This window comes from Pipistrellus hanaki, assembly GCF_964339955.1.
Source record: "Pipistrellus hanaki genome assembly, chromosome: 1".
Classification (NCBI taxonomy): domain Eukaryota; kingdom Metazoa; phylum Chordata; class Mammalia; order Chiroptera; family Vespertilionidae; genus Pipistrellus; species Pipistrellus hanaki.
Genome location: NC_140503.1, coordinates 37,964,374 through 37,982,920, shown reverse-complemented (window position 1 = coordinate 37,982,920; position 18,547 = coordinate 37,964,374). Strand labels below are relative to the sequence as shown.

Genomic DNA, 18,547 nt, shown 5'->3' with positions numbered 1-18,547 from the left:
TCTCTCATTGATGTTTCTAATTCTCTATCCCTCTCCCTCCCTCTCTGTAAAAAATCAATTATATATATAAATCAATTATATATAAAAATCAATATATGTATTTTAAAAGGTTCCCAAAAAATTTGTTTAAAAAATAAAAAAGAAGGAAAATATGTGAGGATGCTAAGGATCCAGAGTCACTCGCTAAGCATTCTTTCAAACACACAAGGTTTCTGAAAATGGGTATCTACTAATCTCAGAATTCTCTAGCAATTGCAGCGGAATTTGCTTCTGCAAGCAAGGCAAGAGGTAAAGAAAGAATACCAGACATTGTCATAACTGTAAGCCTTGTGCGCCAGAGCCTAAAGCGATTGGGTGTGGGCGAGATTAATGAATATCCAAGTGTTGAAACTAAACATAAGTCTTCCTCTGTTTCCTACTCAGTTTTGGTTTGATTTTTCATGGAAATATTGTTCAGGATGAGAGAAGACTTGCCACGGGGACTCTTGGATCCTTCTATGTGTGGCCAGGTGGGGAACGCAAGGAGGATGTGAGGCTGGTGTTGAGAGGAGAGGCTGGCTGTAATAATGGGCGTAGGTTGCTTTGATGCCAGTTTGACAGATAAATGAACATTTTTATAGAAGATCCAATGCCTCTGGAAAACTATTTGCTAGGGTGATAATATCTGTTCCCACCAGCCAGAAGAAAAGGTATCATCCTCATTTTAAACTCACCCGTAATGACAGCATCTATCACCAGGGCTTCCAGAATGTGTTTCTATACAGACTGCCAATCAGCACCCCTATCTGTGAAGTGGCCTGTTCACCTTAGCCTCAACCTGCACGACACTCTAACCCTCAGCCAAGTGACTAATGCTCTAACCAGGCGTGAATCGCTCTCCTGGCTCTTTTGTATGCATTTCCTGTGGTGTATTGGGTTAGTACACTGTACAAACATGTTTTGAACAATCTTATTCTCTTCAGGAGAATCAGCTTTGCTTTATTCCAGGGCCACACAATGCTTGTTCAGCCCTGTCCTGCCATGTTTCTTGGTGATGAGGCCTGGCTAACCAATCACCACCATAAGCAAAATGTTTCTGGATGTGAACTCCATCCCTGGGTCCCTGGGTCCTACTTAGAGAGGAAATGAGTCATTTTCATTGAAAAGATCTACTAAGAAAAGAGATTCTACTTTCTGGGGTTTTTAAGTGAAAGTACCAGTTCTCAGACACATAAGAATTGGCTTGTATCCACCGTCTGTGAACTTGGTCAGGCTACTTGCTGTCTCTATTTGTTTCTTCATCTGAAAATCTGTTTCTGATTTGCCTCAGACGTGCTTCCCCCAAACAAAGGGAAATATAGTATGAGTTTTTGAAGGTAACCTTCCACAGTTATACCTACCATTCTATGTTGATGGCCTAAAATTAAATGAAATAAATGAGCCTTAGGCGTATCACTTAGAAGTTAGCATCAAATCCCCTAACCTGTATAGGTAAAAACAATATTTAGAGGCCCGACAGGAAACCTGTTTTCAAGCTAACTTCCTGTAAGGTATTATCTATTTATTTACCCTCACCTAAGGATGTTTTTAAGAATTTGGGAGAGAGAGAAAGAGAGAGAGAGAGGTGAGAGAAATATCCATTGGTTGCCTCCTGTACGTGCCTAACGAGGTTGAAAAATTACTGTGAAAATTAACTTGGTTGTCTACTGGTGAAAAGATTATAGGAGATCTTTTTCCCCCCTGAATCTCTGTGTTTTGAGGGACAGCGAAGAACTGCCTATTAAAGGCTCAATAGATTGGTGCCCTGGGTTCTTAGAATTGAAGTGATCTGGAAAGGTAGGACAATGGACATGAGAGAATGGAAAGCTTAAATTCTCCTTTCAGCCAGCTGGGGTCCTCTTGGTCTTAGGGCTTTTCTGCATATTTACCCACTTTTCTTAGACATTTAATTTTAGAATTGGGGCTGAAATTTAACTGTGATGAGAGAGTCCCATGTGAGATTTCATGATACAGTGACAGGAATGGAACTATGTAATATCTCTTGAACAACTAGCAAAAAAAAACACAAAAAAACAAAATGAATCAAGCAATCATCCACCTCATTTTATAGAAGGGGAAATTGGGACCAAAAGGGGTAAAGTGTCTCACTTATGATTATGCAGCAAAGTTGAAACTCAAATCCAGACCTCCAGCCTCAGATTGCAGTGCTCTGTATTACTCCACACTGATTCTGACACTTCTTCAGGAACATTGGTTCAGTACCTAGGGGTAGCATGACTCAGCTCATTGAGCATCCTCATGGCTCTGCTACGTCCACAGACCTCTGTCTTTCCTTTCAAATTTCCATCAATTAAACCACATTTATTAAAAAGAGGTGACTTCTAAAAATTCCTTAGGGATCCACATAATTATCTGTTTCTCCTTCCACACAACATCGAGCCTACTTTATTATAGTGCAGGGATCCCCTTAGCAAATACGATTCACTCACTAATCAGGGAAACTGCAGTCAAATTTGCTGGTTATCTACATTCTTTGCAAAAATAGTACAAAAAAATAACTAAGATGGGAAAATCAAGTCAATTCCTCTAGTCTAAGTGGATCAGAATGTCTCACTGTTGAGTAGTGATCAGCATAGGGTAGGGAGGGGTCAGCAGAGAGAGCAGGCTATTGCTTTGACTTCATTGACCTCCTTTCCCCCATTTTCCTAGTAGGTTTTGCCTAGTAGTGATCACACATTGGGAGTGGGGAAACAACTGAGTAAGAACCTGAACCTTAATAATAATTTAGGGAGTTCTAAAATGTTAGAAATACTCAAGAAACAATAATAAATGCATCTAACTTTTGAACCAGGATTTAAGTCCTTGATGCTGACACCAGGTTATAGCTGTTATATTTTTATTTTTATTTTCATTATTGAGATATATCCCTCATTCCCTGCCCCCCCCCCCCCCCCCCACACACACACACACACACATTTGTATCCCTCCAGCTGGCTCCTCACCTACTCTTTTTTAAAGGTGATTCATTTAATCACTCTGGCCCTTAAGATTTTTTCATCTGTGAAATAAGGATCTTGGTTCAGTGAGTTTCAAATGTCTTATATCTGGCTTCTCATCAAGCATGGGTGGCATACATTTGCAGAGGAGCCATTTCCTAACTTGCTCATTCCTAGAAAAATCCTGAACTCTTACCCTGGAGAGGCCTCCTTTCATGAGCCCCTCAGGGGCTGCCCAAACTGGCCCAAATGTTAAATAAAGCACAGTGCCACTCTGGGCTCGATACATTGAGAGGCATCTTCTAACCCCGTGTCACAAGTGATTAAAGGATATTGAATCATGGTAACTTCTGGGTTCTGCCAAACTCTGAGATTTAATAACTCTGTGAATTCCAGAGTATATTAATTAAGATCAGTCCAGTTCATAGTCTTTGCTTTCTCAGAACTGTGCTAGGCACCTGGGGATTGGTCTCAAAGGTGTTCATTCCATGAGGGCAGGCTAGGAAAGGGAGAAAGTGAGCAGCCAAGGTGATTAGGTAGCTCCTGAAAGTAGTGTCTGTAATGCAGGTGCTCTGGGGACCATAGATGCACAATTATCAAGCCCTTCCAGCGGCACACCAAAATGGTGACATTGAACATGTATATATAAATTATACCTAGATAAAACTCACTTTACCAAAAGCATCTGTAAGATGAACTTCCCAAGTCAACATTTCAGACAAGTTCCTTTCACTCTTTGGAGAGGGCAAGTAAACAGCTGTTCTGGCCTCTCCTCTCCTGCCATCCAGGGTGCTTCTGACTCGTAGTGGGCCGTGGTTGTCTATGTCCTTACTTGGTGGCAAAGTTAAAAAAAAAAAAAAAAAAAGAGTTTACTTGTTTTTTCATCTATAATTTATTACATTTTTTTTTCTATTCACTCCTTATGATCAGAGGTATATTGGCATGGCAATTTATTTGATGCACCTAGAGCAGCAGTTTTAAAACGACAACACTGTTTAAAATAATAACAGCTCTGTATGACATATCAGAGCTATAGCCTTAAAAGATGGACACTTGAGTAATGGGGAAACACTAAGATGACTTCATTCTCTGAAGAATGTTGGGCGGAGGAGGAACAAATCGTGCAGCGTGGATAATGAGAACATATCTCAGAAGGCCAACATTTATGCAGGGCCCAGCAAATGATTATGTGTGTTAGTTAATATTATCTTCCCAGCATGATATTGCACACCCAAAAGGTACTTGAAAAATTACTGCAAAGATTAACTTGTGAATCTACCAGAAGGATTCGAGGAGCTTTTTGTTTTCCAAGGCTCTTGTGCTTTTCAGTTTTCCAATAATGGCCATGTATTTGTTTTATAAGAAAAACTCTTTTTAAAAGTGAATTGGGGGGAAATGGGCCTTTGCTTTTCCTGGCATTAAACTAATAAAAAGGAGACGAACCCGAGCTGGCTTTGCTCATGAGTTAGGGTGTCGGCCTGCGGACTGAATGGTCCCAGGTTCGATTCCAGTCAAGGGCACATGCCAGGTGGTGTGCAAGAGGCAGCCAATCAATGATTCTCTCTCATCACTGATGTTTCTAATTCTCTCTCCCTCTCACTTCCTCTCTGAAATCAATAAAAATGTATCTTTTAAAAAAAGAAAGGAGATGAGGCCTTCGGTGTTGTGTTTTCGAGCTGAGGCCTCACACTGGGATTCTGTCTGAGATGAGTGGTCACAACAGGTTGGTGGAGTGAGGGGGGATGGGAGCCAACGTTACAGAGGAGCTGTCAACGTTGGACGGATGTTTATGCTCAAACAGAGCATTTGTGTACCTTTGCAACTGGGAAAGAGTACTGATGCTTTCTATTTTGCCAAAAACAATCCAGAATGCATCTGGTCCATTGAGGATGTGTCCCTTGTTTGCAGGAGCCAGAAAATGGTAAAAGGGAAAAAGGTTCACGTCACAAGCTTATCTTTTGCCCCCAAAATGCAGGGGTACTTGAAAATCAGAGGAGATTTAGAACCTGGAAGGTGCCCTTTGCGGGGGACATGCTTCATAAGCACATTTGCTACCAACCCAAAGCCATAGTTAGCCCTCTGTATCCAGAAACATTTAGTGGGGCTACAGAGGGGGGCTCGCATAATGCTATGTGCCAGGTACCCCTCCTCAGAAGTAACAAGCATTTCCCGACGCATCTAATTAATATATGCACCCAAGGCCGGTGCTGTGGTGCTCAGGACTTGCATCCATTTAAAACGTATTTATTGATATATGTCTGTAAATACAACAGACCGGGTCTTTGATGTGTTTACATTTAGAGGAGAAAGGAGACTAGTGCTATATAAATTAATTCAGCGAGTCCAGGTTATTGTGATGCGCTGAGGAAAATAAACAGGGTGGTGTGCGGGGAGCGACAGGGGCGGACGCTGCGCTCAGACAGTGTGTGATCAGGAGCAGACAGCATCTGACGTAGGTCTGCAGGAGAAAGCAGCGGCTGTGTGCGGCCCCTCCCAGGGAAGATGCAGCCCTGCAGAGCATTGCAGACCTCGGAGCAGCACGCACAGGAGCCCGAGGGTAAAGCCTGGCTTGACCTGTCTAACCAGCGAAGACAGAAAAATTTTAGAGCAAATTGGGGGATCGGAGGGCACGTTTTTCTAAATATCTACGGGAGGGACTCTGGATAGAATACTAATAACTGATAATAGCAGCCAGCGTGCAATTTTAAAAATAGGCAGAGGAATGGCTTGTTTTCTGCGAGCGCTGGCTCCCGGGCTGGGGTGGGCTGGAGGGGCTGAGGAGGCTGCTGTAGTTGCCGGGAAGGTTTCTCCGAGGACGATAGGCTGGGGCCGGGCTGGAGGGGTGGGAGATGTGGCGAAATCATGGCCGCCACGGGCATGAGCTGTGTCGGGAGAACAGGGAGCAAGGCTGGTTTGGCTGAAGACGAGGGCCGGCGATGCCGGCAGCAGCAGGCAGTGGGGGGTTTGATGGAAACGCTCGCTGTGTGTGCACAGATGCTCTGCTGGCCTTTACGTAAGGGAGATGGAGACTGGCCTGAGGAGGAGGCAGAAGGCAATTAGCCTCAGGTGCTGGGCTTGCAGGTTTATTCTGTAGCTCCTATATGCGGATGTGAGGCTTTGCCTCCAGAAGATACCTACGAAAGGAAGTGCCTTCCTAGAATTATTGGGGTAGTGCGTCTGCTCGGTGGCCGGTTTCCTTGGAAACACTGTGTGTAACCTGGGCATATGCGTCTGACTCGCAGACGTGAAGCACTCAATAAATGCTTGTTTGCTCATTCCGAGTCACAATTCATTTTCACATCATCTCCATCGCTTCCATAGGTTGTCAATGCAAATCAGAAAGTTCAAAATGGCATGTAAAGATTTACTCATCTTCCTCCCCCAAAAGATTTCCTTCCCTTGGGATTTTTTTTTTCTTTTGAGTTCTTGATTATTATTAAGTTCTCACTTAATAGAGTCACAGTTGGACATCATCCTAGTTTTGTTTGTTTTTTTGTTTGTTTGTGTTTTATTTTGTTTGTTTGTTTTTTTCCTTTGCCTTAGTCCCTTACTCCTTTTCTAGGTTCCTTGTTGTAGCATTAAAGGTTATGTATGTCATGTCTTGGGTCACAGTCACTCCGTAAATGGTAGTGATCATTCTCTATTCATGCCTGCTTCTTGGGTAGCACTCCATTCGTTATAACACCCTATTGCAAACATTAAGCACATTTGTGCAATCCTGTAATTGTTATTTCCATTTGGAAGCTGAGCCACCAAGCTCCGGAAAGATTAAATGATTTTCTCACTGTAAAACAGCTTGAGGATGTCAGAATTACACTAGAATTCAGATTTCCTACTGCCTAGTGCCTGTTTTTCCCTCTTGTACAACCTGTCAGTTGTATCACTGGGCATATTCCCAGACAACACAGGGATAAAAAGCAAACCTGGATGGAGGAGGTCCAGTTCTTACAAGGAGGCGGGGGGGGGGGGGGGGACCTCCGGTGTTACCATTCTGTAAGCTGAAGGGGCCATGGGAACCGTGGCAGGAAGCGTGGACAAACCCCCGGATTTTGTCCCTGCCTTGAGATCCAGTGAGAATTTAGAATTGAAGCAGTGGGTTGCTGTTGTTTTTTAAGAAATTAATTAACCAATAGATAATTTCCTACAGGGAGGCAGAAGACCGCAGCCTGTCAGATCCCCTCTGCCTGCTGTTGCAGAGTATTAGACATCAGGAGGTTAACAGAGCCATTTCTATGGAAACAAGCTCATTATTTCTCTTTTGTTGGAATCCTACTGGTTCATGGTCTGGGCTTCCATATTTAAAAAAATAAATAAATAAAAAGAAAAGAAAAGAAAGAGAAAATCCAACATATGCCGTACAAAACACTTATCCCTTTTCCTTGAACAAAGCCCATTTAATGTCTAAGAACGCCAGCCCCTCTCCCCCCATCCCTCCTTGTGGATAACAAGCCGCTTCCTTAGCCAAGGCCCAGATAAAAAATGAAAAGCTTACATGTCATTTTTAAGTTGCAACATGGCCTATTCATTCCTGTTTCGTTTCACATAACCTGTAAAATCCATGACTTTGAGTCAACATTGTTCAAGGATGTGTTTTTTGTCAAGGTCGTTAAGAACAGCTAACCAATGCTGCTCTCTCCAAGAGGAGGGCTGTGTCTCACACATAAGCTGTTTCAGAAGCAGCAGCTTACTGGAAAGCAGAGGCCTGTCATCTCAAATCATGGTTTCTGGCAGCCCAGTGGAAGGGGAGGGTGGAGGGGGGGCTGTGCTGTGTCTTACTCTCCACCTGCACAGCATTGATGGCTTCCACGCTGATTTGAGAGAAATCAGATGGGATCTTGTCTTTCTTCCGGTGGGCAAGTGGCCATATCCCAGCAAACCCTCGTAGAAATAGTACAGAGTGGACTTTCAGTTGATGTCACTCCCTTGGTTCCTTTCCTTCCCTGTTGCCACACTAGCCCTCACTCCCACTTGCTCCCCCTGAGCTACAAAGACGATAAAACTTGCTATTATGTTTGTGAAATAGCCAAACATATACCAGAGTCCCCAGATTAGGATCAGCCTGCTGCCTCTAAAAATGGGAATGGAGAGGGCTGGCAGGAAACCTTTATCTGGGGAGCATGACTCAGAACCACTAATGTTCTGGCTTCACCTGAACCTCAGTCTCCTCCAGCCAGGGATGCTCCCCTGGAATCATGAGGGTTAAATAGAATAAGGCTTGAAAGCACTTGGCCCACTTCCTGGCACACGACAAGCTCTTGGTTTACAAGCGAATGTTCATTTTTAATATGAGTTTCTGGTCCTCTGGTGAAAGAACACAGCTTTTGGCCTGTAAAATTGAATTCCCGGAAATGAGAAGCACTAAAAGATGGGGGAGGCGGCGGGGTACTTAGAAGGCCCCTGTTTTAATTTGTTTACAAATCCATCTTTCACCTTCGACAGCTCGTGGTGTCTGTGTCCTGGCTGCCTACCAACTCCCTGAGGCTCCCCAGGGGAGGATATCTCCCGGTGCCTCCTTCATCTCCCTGGACCCCCTCCCGTCCCCTCCTCTTCCCTCTCCTCCCCTCCCTCCTCTTCTCTTCAAATATCAATCAGCGCCCAGAGGAGTTCAGGATCATTTCATACCCCTTATCCCCAAGCTCCCCCATGCCTAAGTCTGTGTAGGTATTCTTTACCCCCTCCCTATCCCCCCCCCCCCACTTGCCCCATTCTCATCTCTGCTTTCATTCTCCTCCCCCAGTCTCCACACTGCTGCTCAAATAGGAGCGAAGGCACAGGGAGGAGACCAGCCCATTGTGATCCCCAAAAGATCTCTTGATGACGTTTCCAATTTTTGAAACACAATTGGGAAAGAGTGAGCATCCAAGATGGACTCCAACCCTGAGGCTCTGGGGCCTGGAAGTGTTGAGGGAAAAGCAACATGCTTCGAGAATAAATCCCTTATTGATTGGAAATATCATTAGTGACGGGAGCACCAAAAAGAAATTAGTGTGTTGATTAGCGCAGATTGAAATGTGCTATTTTGGTATCAAGTCAAAGTGGCCAACTGGTAGCAGAGAGAGATGCCTGACAGAGAGTGACGCTGAAGCCTGGCAGGCTGTCCTACGATTATTATTCTTCACACGGCAGCTGCTACGCATACATTCACTGGTGTTCTGACTGCTAAAGCCCTGCGCAGGAGTGGGGTTTAACTGTACCCTTTGCAGGCGCAGTCTAATCAATTCTCGCGGCTCCCCTTGCCTGCTGCAGAATAAATTAGAGCAGGGATCAAAACAGAGGAGTGGCAAGATGACCAAGCTGAACTGGGGTTGTGGTGTGAACAAGTAACAAAGATGTTTGTCTCGGCGACTCATGTCGAAGCTCAGACATAGTTTTCATTAGAATCGCTTGAAATGAGTCCTCTAATTCAAAAGCCCTCCCCGATGAAAGATATGGCTAATGGACGGATGAGAATCCTAAAGGGATCATCAGGTGACTGAGAGACTATAAACCTCTCATTTGTTTGCTAGACCTAAAATCGTTTGTTATTGCCAATATAATCTGAAGCTGTAAATATACAAAGCAAATAAATCAAACCGCCTTAGCGCCGACTGCAAATTTCAAAACACAGGTCTGAGGAACATACGGTTATAATTAAAAGGAAAGACCATAGGGAAGCCTGCTGGAGGCCAGGCTGCGGGCTTAAAGAACACCACGAGAGTATTAACAGAATGGGATCCTCCACAATTAACCTACGCTCTCTAAGGCAAAAATCCCATTACCCACGCATTTATTATCTTCGTGTCACAGAAATAAAGGGTTGTGTGTTTGTCCCTAAGCCTAGATGGCAAGAAAATGTGTGTTTTCTTAACAGAAAAGCTCCTCCTGAAAGAAATGTAAATGCTGGGTGTATCATTAAAAAAAGAAAGCCCATCGAATGGTTATGAGTTCGTGACAGGCCTAGCTCTCCTATTGCTGGGGTGGGGGTCAGGGTGTTCCTCTCATCAGTTGAAAACAAAAACAAACAAACAAACAAATGCCTGCTGTATTATTCTGGGGTTTGGAATTCGGGTGGGATAATTAGGACATTCTTGCGGAGGCCCTGCTAGTCTGTCCTACACAGCTTTAGTATTGTTCTAGGGGGATTTGTCGTTTGTGTTCTTTTTGCTCGCTGGCAGATAAAACCCAGTGTAATCTCATTCTACCAGCGCATTGCAAGAAAAGACTGTTCTCTTTTTCATTGTTATCTTATTTCTAATCTTTATGGTTGAAGGTATTGGATAGTTCCTCCTTTCCCCTCCCCCATTAACTTCTTCCAGCCTGCTCTGTCCCTCCTCCCGCAGGCTCTCACCACCCTGCTGTCGCTGTCTATGTCCACAGGATATACATGTATGAGTGCAAGTTCATTGATTGATCTCTTCCCACCCACCACCCTCCCCCACCTTTCCTCTGACTGTTCTCTTTTAAATAAACAGGAATCAAATATCCATAAAGCATAATGCTAATAAGAATTAAGAGCACTAAACACTTAGTCATCGCTGGAACAGTGATAGGGATCATAAGACACAAGTATAAAAGCCCAGTTAGTTGCAGAGTACTTTCTTTGAGTGGATTTTTCATGCATGGCTCCCTCTGTGGCTACTTTGTCAGTGTCCTTTCCCATCAAGAGTACCATGGGCCTTGGAGTGGCCCACATCACTGTTGCCTGGCACGCTGCAGGGCACGAGAGCTTCTGCCTCTGCTCCCTGAATGCCAGGAGCATCTCTTGTTATTAGCATAACCCAGACCCCCCACACACACATTTCCAAATGCCTCTGAAGGGGTGGTATCTCCGCTGATTGAGAACCACTGCCATGAATCTAGTGAGGCTTGGAGAATAGATTGAATCCTATTTGGACATTCCAGAGGGTAAATTATTAGAATTTTTAAAAGGCTTTTGGCTATAGAATTCCAAATGAATTGGTGTGCAGTATCATATCCTCTAATTTTAACTTAGAGATGTGTGACCACCCATATTCTATGCTGTAACTTGGTTGCCAGATGATACAACATTTGATAGCGCTACCAGCTGCTGGGCTCAGAACAGCTTGATGGACTACAGAGGGTCACTGTAGCACTACCCAACCTTTGCTCATCAACCCAGCTGACTCCCAGAAATGACCTCAGGAATCCAGTTTCCCCAAGAGAACCAGATTCGGACTTAATTTCCTTCTGCTCCACCGATTTTGAGGAGTAGAGTCCATCCCTTGATGCATCTCTGGAGCGGCCCTCTGATGGCTCCGGGGCCAGGCTGGGCTTCGGCAAAGGTAAACTCCAGTGCATCACAAGGCAGTCCAAAGACTGGGCTGATGGGGTTGAGAGAGGAGCAAGGCATAGAGATGAATAACCCTCTATTTTTAACCAAAAGCTTTTAGTTGTTCTTAGGAGGTATGTATGTTTTAAAGCTCTATCTGACTGATCTTTTCAGCAGAACTTCACTTTTTCTTTTAGCTATTTTAGTTTGTTTAATTTCCTTCTCTCTTATAAAAAAAAAAATCATTTCTGCCCAATTTGGGTTACATGTAAAATAAAGCAGGAACATTTGCCAAGAATATCTGATGTTTGTCTGCTTCCCGGTTGAAACTGCCGCAGCCTCTAACAGAGCTCTGTCAACACTTTTCTTGGCCCCATTTTGTCCACAAGGTGCAAGACCCTTGGCTCAACAACACTTCTCACAGCATGCAATTACTCTCACAGCACTGAAAGGCAAAAGGCTCCCTCCTCCCCATTAAAAAACAAAACAAACAAACAAACAAAAAACAGTAACGTAGAATTTCTATACCCTAACAATGAGCAATCTGGAAAGGATAATAATTGAGAATTTCCATTTAAAACAGTGTCAAAGCAATAACATACTTAGAAATTAACTGAGAATAGAATTAATGTAGGAATAGAATAGCACAGGAAGGAACCCTCACATATATGGTCAAATGGTTTTCAACAAGAGTGGCAAGACCAGTTAGTAGGGAAAAGATAGTCTTCAACAAATGGTGCTGGGAAAACTAGATATCCACATGCAAAAGAATGTGTCTTACCATTACCTAATGCTATATACAAAAATTAGCTCAAAAGGTATCAAAGACCTAAATGTAAGAGCTAAGACTATAAAAATCTGAAGAAAACGTAGGGGAAAAGCTTCACAACATTGGATTTTGGGATGATTTCCTGGATATGACAACAAAGGCACAAGCAACAAAAGGAAAAAACGACAAATTGGACTTTATAAAAATTAAAAGCTTGTGTGCATCAAAGCATACTATTAACAAAGTGAGAAGGCAATTCACAGAATGGGAGAAAATATTTACAAGCCACATATCTGATAAGAGATTAATATTCAGAATAGATAGAGAACTCCTAAAACTCAACAACAAACACACTATTTCAAAAATGGGCAAAGGATTTGAATAGACATTTCTCCAAAAAAGATATACAAGTGGTTGGTAAGTATAAGAAGAGAAGCTCAGTATCACTAATCATTATGTAATAAAAATCAAACCACAAAGAGAAACCACCTCTCACTTATTAGGGTGACTACTATCAAAAACAACAAACAAACAGAAAATAACAAGTGTTCGTGAAGATAAAGAGAAACTGGAACCCTTGTGTACTTTTTATAAGCATGTAAAATGGTACAGCTGCTGTGGAAAACAGTATGGCTGTTCCTCAAAAAACTAAAAAAAAATAGATTTACATATAATCCAGCAATTCCACTTCTAGGGATATACCCAAAAGAGCCAAAAGCCAAAAGCAGGGTCTTGGAAATATTTATATATCCATGTTCATAGAGGTGCTATTCATAGTAGCTAAAACATAGAAGTGACCCAGGTATCCATCGACAGATAAATGGATATGCAAAATTGGCTGTGTGCATACAATGAAATATTATTCAGCCTTAAAACAGAAGGAAATTCTGCACATGCTACAGCATAAATGAACCTTGAGGACATGAAATAAGCCAGTCATGGGAAGACAAAAAGTGTATGATTTTACCTCCTTGTGGTATCTAGAAGAGCCAAAACCACAGAAACAGAATGCAGGTTTTCAGGGCTGAAGGGAGAAAAGAATGGGAGTTATTGTTTATTGGATATAGAGTTTCTGTTTTACATAATGAAAAGACAGAGAGAGAGAGAGAGAGAGAGAGAGAGAGAGAGAGAGAGAGAGAGAGAGAATAAAATGGTTTGGCCAAATGCCTCAAGCTTAAACGATAGGCCAACTTTTCTTATTTACCACAGCCACTTTTTAGGGAAGCACATACTTCTTTGGAACCCTGGTCTAGGACTCCACAGTTTTTAGTCTTCAGGAGAGAAATTTTGTCAGTACCTTTATGGAAAACAGCTGGATGTGAAAAAGAAAAATGCACAAAGCAATTCTCAAAGTGGCACTAGACCTCTGTTGGGTCACATAGTACAACAAAAACATTCAGGATGTATCTTTCAAAGCCTATGTTTACTTTTTCTCTTAAAACTAAAGTCCATTTGGATTTCCACCATGTTCTGTCCCAGAATGTCTAGACTGGCATCCTGCCCCATTCCTCCTTTTCCCATCTCAATCCCAACCTTCCTACTTCCCTTCTCTGCCTGCACAGAGGTCTTCTGTGGTAAGAAAGATAAAGTCCCCCAAAGGTGTCCACATCCCCATTCCTGGAACCTGTCAATATCTTGTTATTGATACATGGCAAAGGGGAAATATGGTTGCAGATGGAATTAAGGTTGCTAATCAGCTACCTAAAGATAGGGGGAGTATCTTGGATTATCTAGGTGTGTAGTTAGGGGGCAAAAGAGAGTCAAAGGGAAATGTGACTGGAGGAGATGTTAGGGTGATATGACATGAGAAGGACTCAACTCACGATGGCTGGCTTTGAAGATGGGGGAAAAGGCCAAGAGCCAAGGGATGCTGGCAGCCTCCAGAAGCCAGAAAATGAAAAGAAAGAGCTTTTTCCTCAAAGCCTCCAGAAGCAATGCAGCCCTGCCAGCACCAAGAATGTAGCTGAGGGAGACCTATTTAAGATCCCTGACCTCCAAAACTGTGGGATAATAAACCTCTATTATTTAAGTTATTAAATATATAGGAATGTATTACAGCAGCAATAGACTTTCTAGTTCAGTCTCTCGGGACCTCCACAGCTTTCCCGGGAACTTGAGCAGGCATTAGGACATAGACTTTCTTAGATACTCAAATGACAAGAATGGGCCATGGACTCAATTAACAGCAGACCTGTTAGCCAATAGCAGAGAAACCCTTAATAATGGTGACGGAAACAAGACCAGTGCTCATTTCTCTCCTCATAGATGGTAACCGGTTCACAGTTGGTCTGGTGGCTCTACCATGCCAGTAAGGACCCAGCTCCTCCCTGCTCACCCTGGAGTGCAGCCTAGAGGTTCAAGATGGAGCTCTATGGTCAACATGACTACCCTCCAGGCCAGTGGCAGGAGGAGGGGGAGGCAAAGGGCACACCCCTCCCTTCAAGGATACTTCTGCTTGTATCTCACTGGGGGAAGCTTAAGACATTTAACTAGACTGAGCTGCAAGAGAGGCTAGGGAATGTATCGTTGAGCTTAATATGCCCAGTGAAAATTTAGGATTCTGGTGAAGGGGGAAGGGGGAATCTCTGTAGAAATAAATAAATATATATATTACTAATGAAGAAGAAGAAGGAGTATTTGGAAGCAAGCTGTGATCTCATTTATATTCAAGGGCAGAAGAGCTGACCAGAATCCCAAAGCTCCCTCAGGCCCCTAGAGGACTTGGTAATTCTCTGATAGTCTGTATTCGAGTCTGTATTCTAGCATGATAAATTTTAGGTTGGCTTCACAAAACAGTGTCCAGGGCCTTGTAGATCATGGCTGCTTCCAACTCTGGATGAATGGAAGAGTTAGGCTACTCTGCTGGGTAAGTCAGTGTTCCATCTTGGCCCTGTAAGGTTTTGCAAACTGGTTAGATGTTTGTTTGATTTAGGGGCATATACTTAATTTCTCTGTAGGACTAAGATTATTGGATCCCTAACCATGCTGATGAAATCACAGTTGTTAAAGCCTCCTTTTATTTATTTTTGTGTTTGTTTTTATATGTTTCTTGATCTTCAAGCATGTGAAAGCAGAGTCAGAGATCTTTGTGGCTTTAAAATTCCTTGCATCGCCGAGACCGGTTTGGCTCAATGGATAGGGCATCAGCTTGGGGACTGAGGGGACCCAGGTTCGATTCCGGTCAAGGGCATGTACCTTGGTTGCGGGCATATCCCCAGTAGGGGGTGTGCAAGAGGCAACTGATCGATGACTCTCTCTCATCGATGTTTCTGGCTCTCTATCTCTCTCCCTTCCTCTCTGTAAAAAATCAATAAAATATATTTTTTTAAAAAAGAAAAAAGAAAAAGAAAAAAAAAGAAAGTTCACTTTAAAAAAATAATAATAATAATAAATTAAATTCCTTGCATCTTCCCACTTTATCCTCTCCAAACCCTTTGAAAATAAATGGAGAAAATAGATAACTTATCTTCCAATTTATTTTTCAGTATCCTTTATAAAATAGCACTCTCTACAAAGGGACTTCTTTGTGTACAGTCATACATAATTTGTTTTTTGTGTTTTGTTGTGTTGTTTGTTTGTTTGTTTGTTGGCGTTTTTTGTTTGTTTGTTTTTTGTCATGAAGAACTAGATAACCTAAGGAAATAATTTATAACCTTTTTGGGTTTTTTGGTTATAAGTTATAAAATAAATTAAAAATTTCTTGATTTTAGTAAAAATAAACCCAAAACCTATGTATTAAACTTATTATGTGTTATTCTTCTTTCCTGGGTTTTTATTTGCTCTTTCCTTTTTCATTTATTTTTTTAACCCCTTAAATACCAGAGATATTATTTACCCCTGACTTCTTTAAGGGGAACTGAAGTATTTTACAATCTGCTGTAGCTGTTCTGTGAACTACCTTCCTCTTTCTTTTTATTTTCTTTTATTTATTTATTGTCTAAAGTTTTACATATGTCTTCTTTTTCCCTGCTTGTCTCCCCCTCCCACCCCAGGTAAGCCCCCACTGCGGCAGTATCTGTGTCCACTGGTTATGTTAATATGCATGCATACAAGTGCCCTTCCTTTTTTAGATGGCAACCTGATCCTATTTTATCTGTAGATAAAAATATTCCCCAAAGCTAGCAGAAATCATGGTTTTTAAAATAATATCTTCAGAGTGTCATAATGCTTCGCATTTCTTGAGTCATGCAGCTCTCAGACAGTGCTAGTTAAATTGCAGACAGTGCTTCATTATTGGGGGTCAGTGACCCCAAGGGGCACATTTACACTGATGGTCCTGAAATAGCACATGGCATTTTGGCAAGAAGCAAGACCTGAGCAGAAGGCGGAGAAAATGGGCACTGAAAGTAAAATAGGATGCATTCCGAGATGAACAACAAGAATAAAGGTGGACAGTGGGCTGAGAAAGAGTTAGAAGAGGAATGAAGTTGGGATAGGAAGTGGAAGGGGATGGGGTCAAGGATTGGAGGGGGTCTGGCAGAGCCTGGGCAAAGAAGCCATCTCACAAGCTACGTAGATACAGGACTCCACTCTCTAAGCATTTGTCTTCTATTTTCACATTTAAAAAAATAATGTCTATTTTACTTAATATAGAATGCCATTTATGAACTCGTTGACGTAATTAGCCATTTAGACCTGGCAATCCCTCCCCCTGGACGTTACAGATGTGTTTCTGAAGCATTGTGAGGAGAGTGGGTAGTTGTGAAGAAAGCCATATTTCAGACAGAGTGAAGAGAAGTGACTATTTAAAACAATGCTGCATCGGTGACACTGCAAAGCCACCCCTCCCATTGCAGTCTCTGCAGTGTAATAGGCCTAGGTGGTTAAAGGTCACCAAAAAGTTGGTGTTTGAGCCTGTCAGGAAAACACGGTAAACTCGGTGTCTTTAGTCCTGAAGGATTATATAATTTCCCATTCCTCTCTCCACCTGCCTTTCACTCATCCTCCCAGGGCACTTAACACAGAATCTGACAATAGCCGTACCCTATATATAACAACAGTAACAACATGTACACTCACCCTTATTATTTTGAAGTTATTTAATAAACTATGATAATGTTAATAACTTGCTTTATTAATGTGGCAGCACATCTGATTAGGACCGACTTGATAACAGACTTCATTTTTTGCCCCTAAATAGGGATGGAAGGGAGTTGGAAAAGCAAACTCCATACTCTGGTCCCCCTGACAGTCTGGGGCAGAGCTGAGCTGAAGAGCTAGAGGGCTGGACTAGCCAGGCCTGACTCCAGCTACTCTTCTGAGATCCCTCATTTCTGATGAACTTGTGCATTTGGCAGCTCCTGAAGTCTCTGATGCATTCTTCCTCTTCGTTGTCTTTCTCAGGGTGTCTGAAAAATCCACCCGGCACTCCAATGGCTAGCAACAACACTGCCAGCATAGCGCAAGCCAGGAAGCTGGTGGAACAGCTGAAGATGGAAGCCAACATCGACAGGATAAAGGTAAGGCCAGCAGAGCCCACAATAGCTCATCCAGCCTTGACCCTAAGGAGCATGCTTGGCAGCAGCGTGTCAGTTACTACCTTTTCCATAGAGAGCGATGAAACCAGTGAGAATGGAAGAGAAACTTCATAATTTGGGAAGTGTACAGAAGGCAGCTGATCAATTATTCTCTCTCATCATGGATGTTTCTATCTCTCTCTTCCTCTCCCTTCCTCTCTGAAGTCAATAAAAATAGTATTTAAAATTCATTTTTTATGAAAAGGGTTGGGGGTCAGTTTCTGCTCATAGACCTTCTGGAAAAGTCCACTTTGTCTTTTGGGGTGGCCCAACTAAGATTAAAGTGTTGGTGAAGAACTATTATGGATGGCATTTTCTATTACTACTCAGCATCCCTAGGCCTGGCTCCTGAGGGAGGTTCTGATAGTGTTGCTGGTGATGAAAAGCTGACAGTGGGAGGAAGAAGACAGATATAGGCCTTTTCAGTCAAAAGTCAGAGCTTTACAATCCCCACCTGAACTATTAACTATTAACAAGGGTTTCTTCTGAGCTGTTCTCTGAAATCCCATCTCAATTACCCTCCATGTTGTTGCCAAAGAAAAATTTCCATAAGAAATACTATAGCCCTAGCCAGTTTGGCTCAGTAGATAGAGCCTGCCAACTGAAGGGTCCCAGGTTCAATTCCAGTCAAGGGCACATGCCTGGGTTGCAGGCTTGATCCCATTGTGGGGTGTGCAGGAGGCCGATCAATGATTCTCATCATTGATATTTCTACTGTATCACTCTCTCCTCTCCCTCTCCCTTCCTCTCCAAAATCAATAAAAAAAACATATTTTTTTATTTTTTTATTTTTTTATATGACCTCAAAAGAGTGCAGTTTAATTATAATAATAGCAAGTGTTTATTTATTACCTACAATTTTTCAGGTGGTATTCTGTCACTTATGTGTATTGATTCATTCAATCATTTATTTATTTATTTTTTTTACATATTTTATTGATTTTTTTTTGCCCCCCAAAACATATTTTTTTAAAAAAGAAATCTCATTATATTCTTCTCCTACTGAAAATCTTTTTGT

General features: G+C 42.4%; 1 protein-coding gene across 2 annotated transcripts in view; it reads left to right on the top strand.

The window, feature by feature from the left end:
- Positions 1-18,547, top strand: part of GNG2 (G protein subunit gamma 2) — a 106,040-nt gene that overhangs the window by 72,912 nt on the left and 14,581 nt on the right. Inside the window, exons 1-2 of one of the 2 annotated variants that reach the window (XM_084888382.1) lie at positions 5,395-5,532; positions 17,357-17,472. In XM_084888382.1, the coding sequence (XP_084744508.1) occupies positions 5,478-5,532; positions 17,357-17,472 (171 nt within the window). In that variant the 5' untranslated portion in view covers positions 5,395-5,477. Of the gene's footprint in view, positions 1-5,394; positions 5,533-17,356; positions 17,473-18,547 lie in introns of those variants that run through there. The other variant, XM_084888383.1, reaches the window with a different exon arrangement.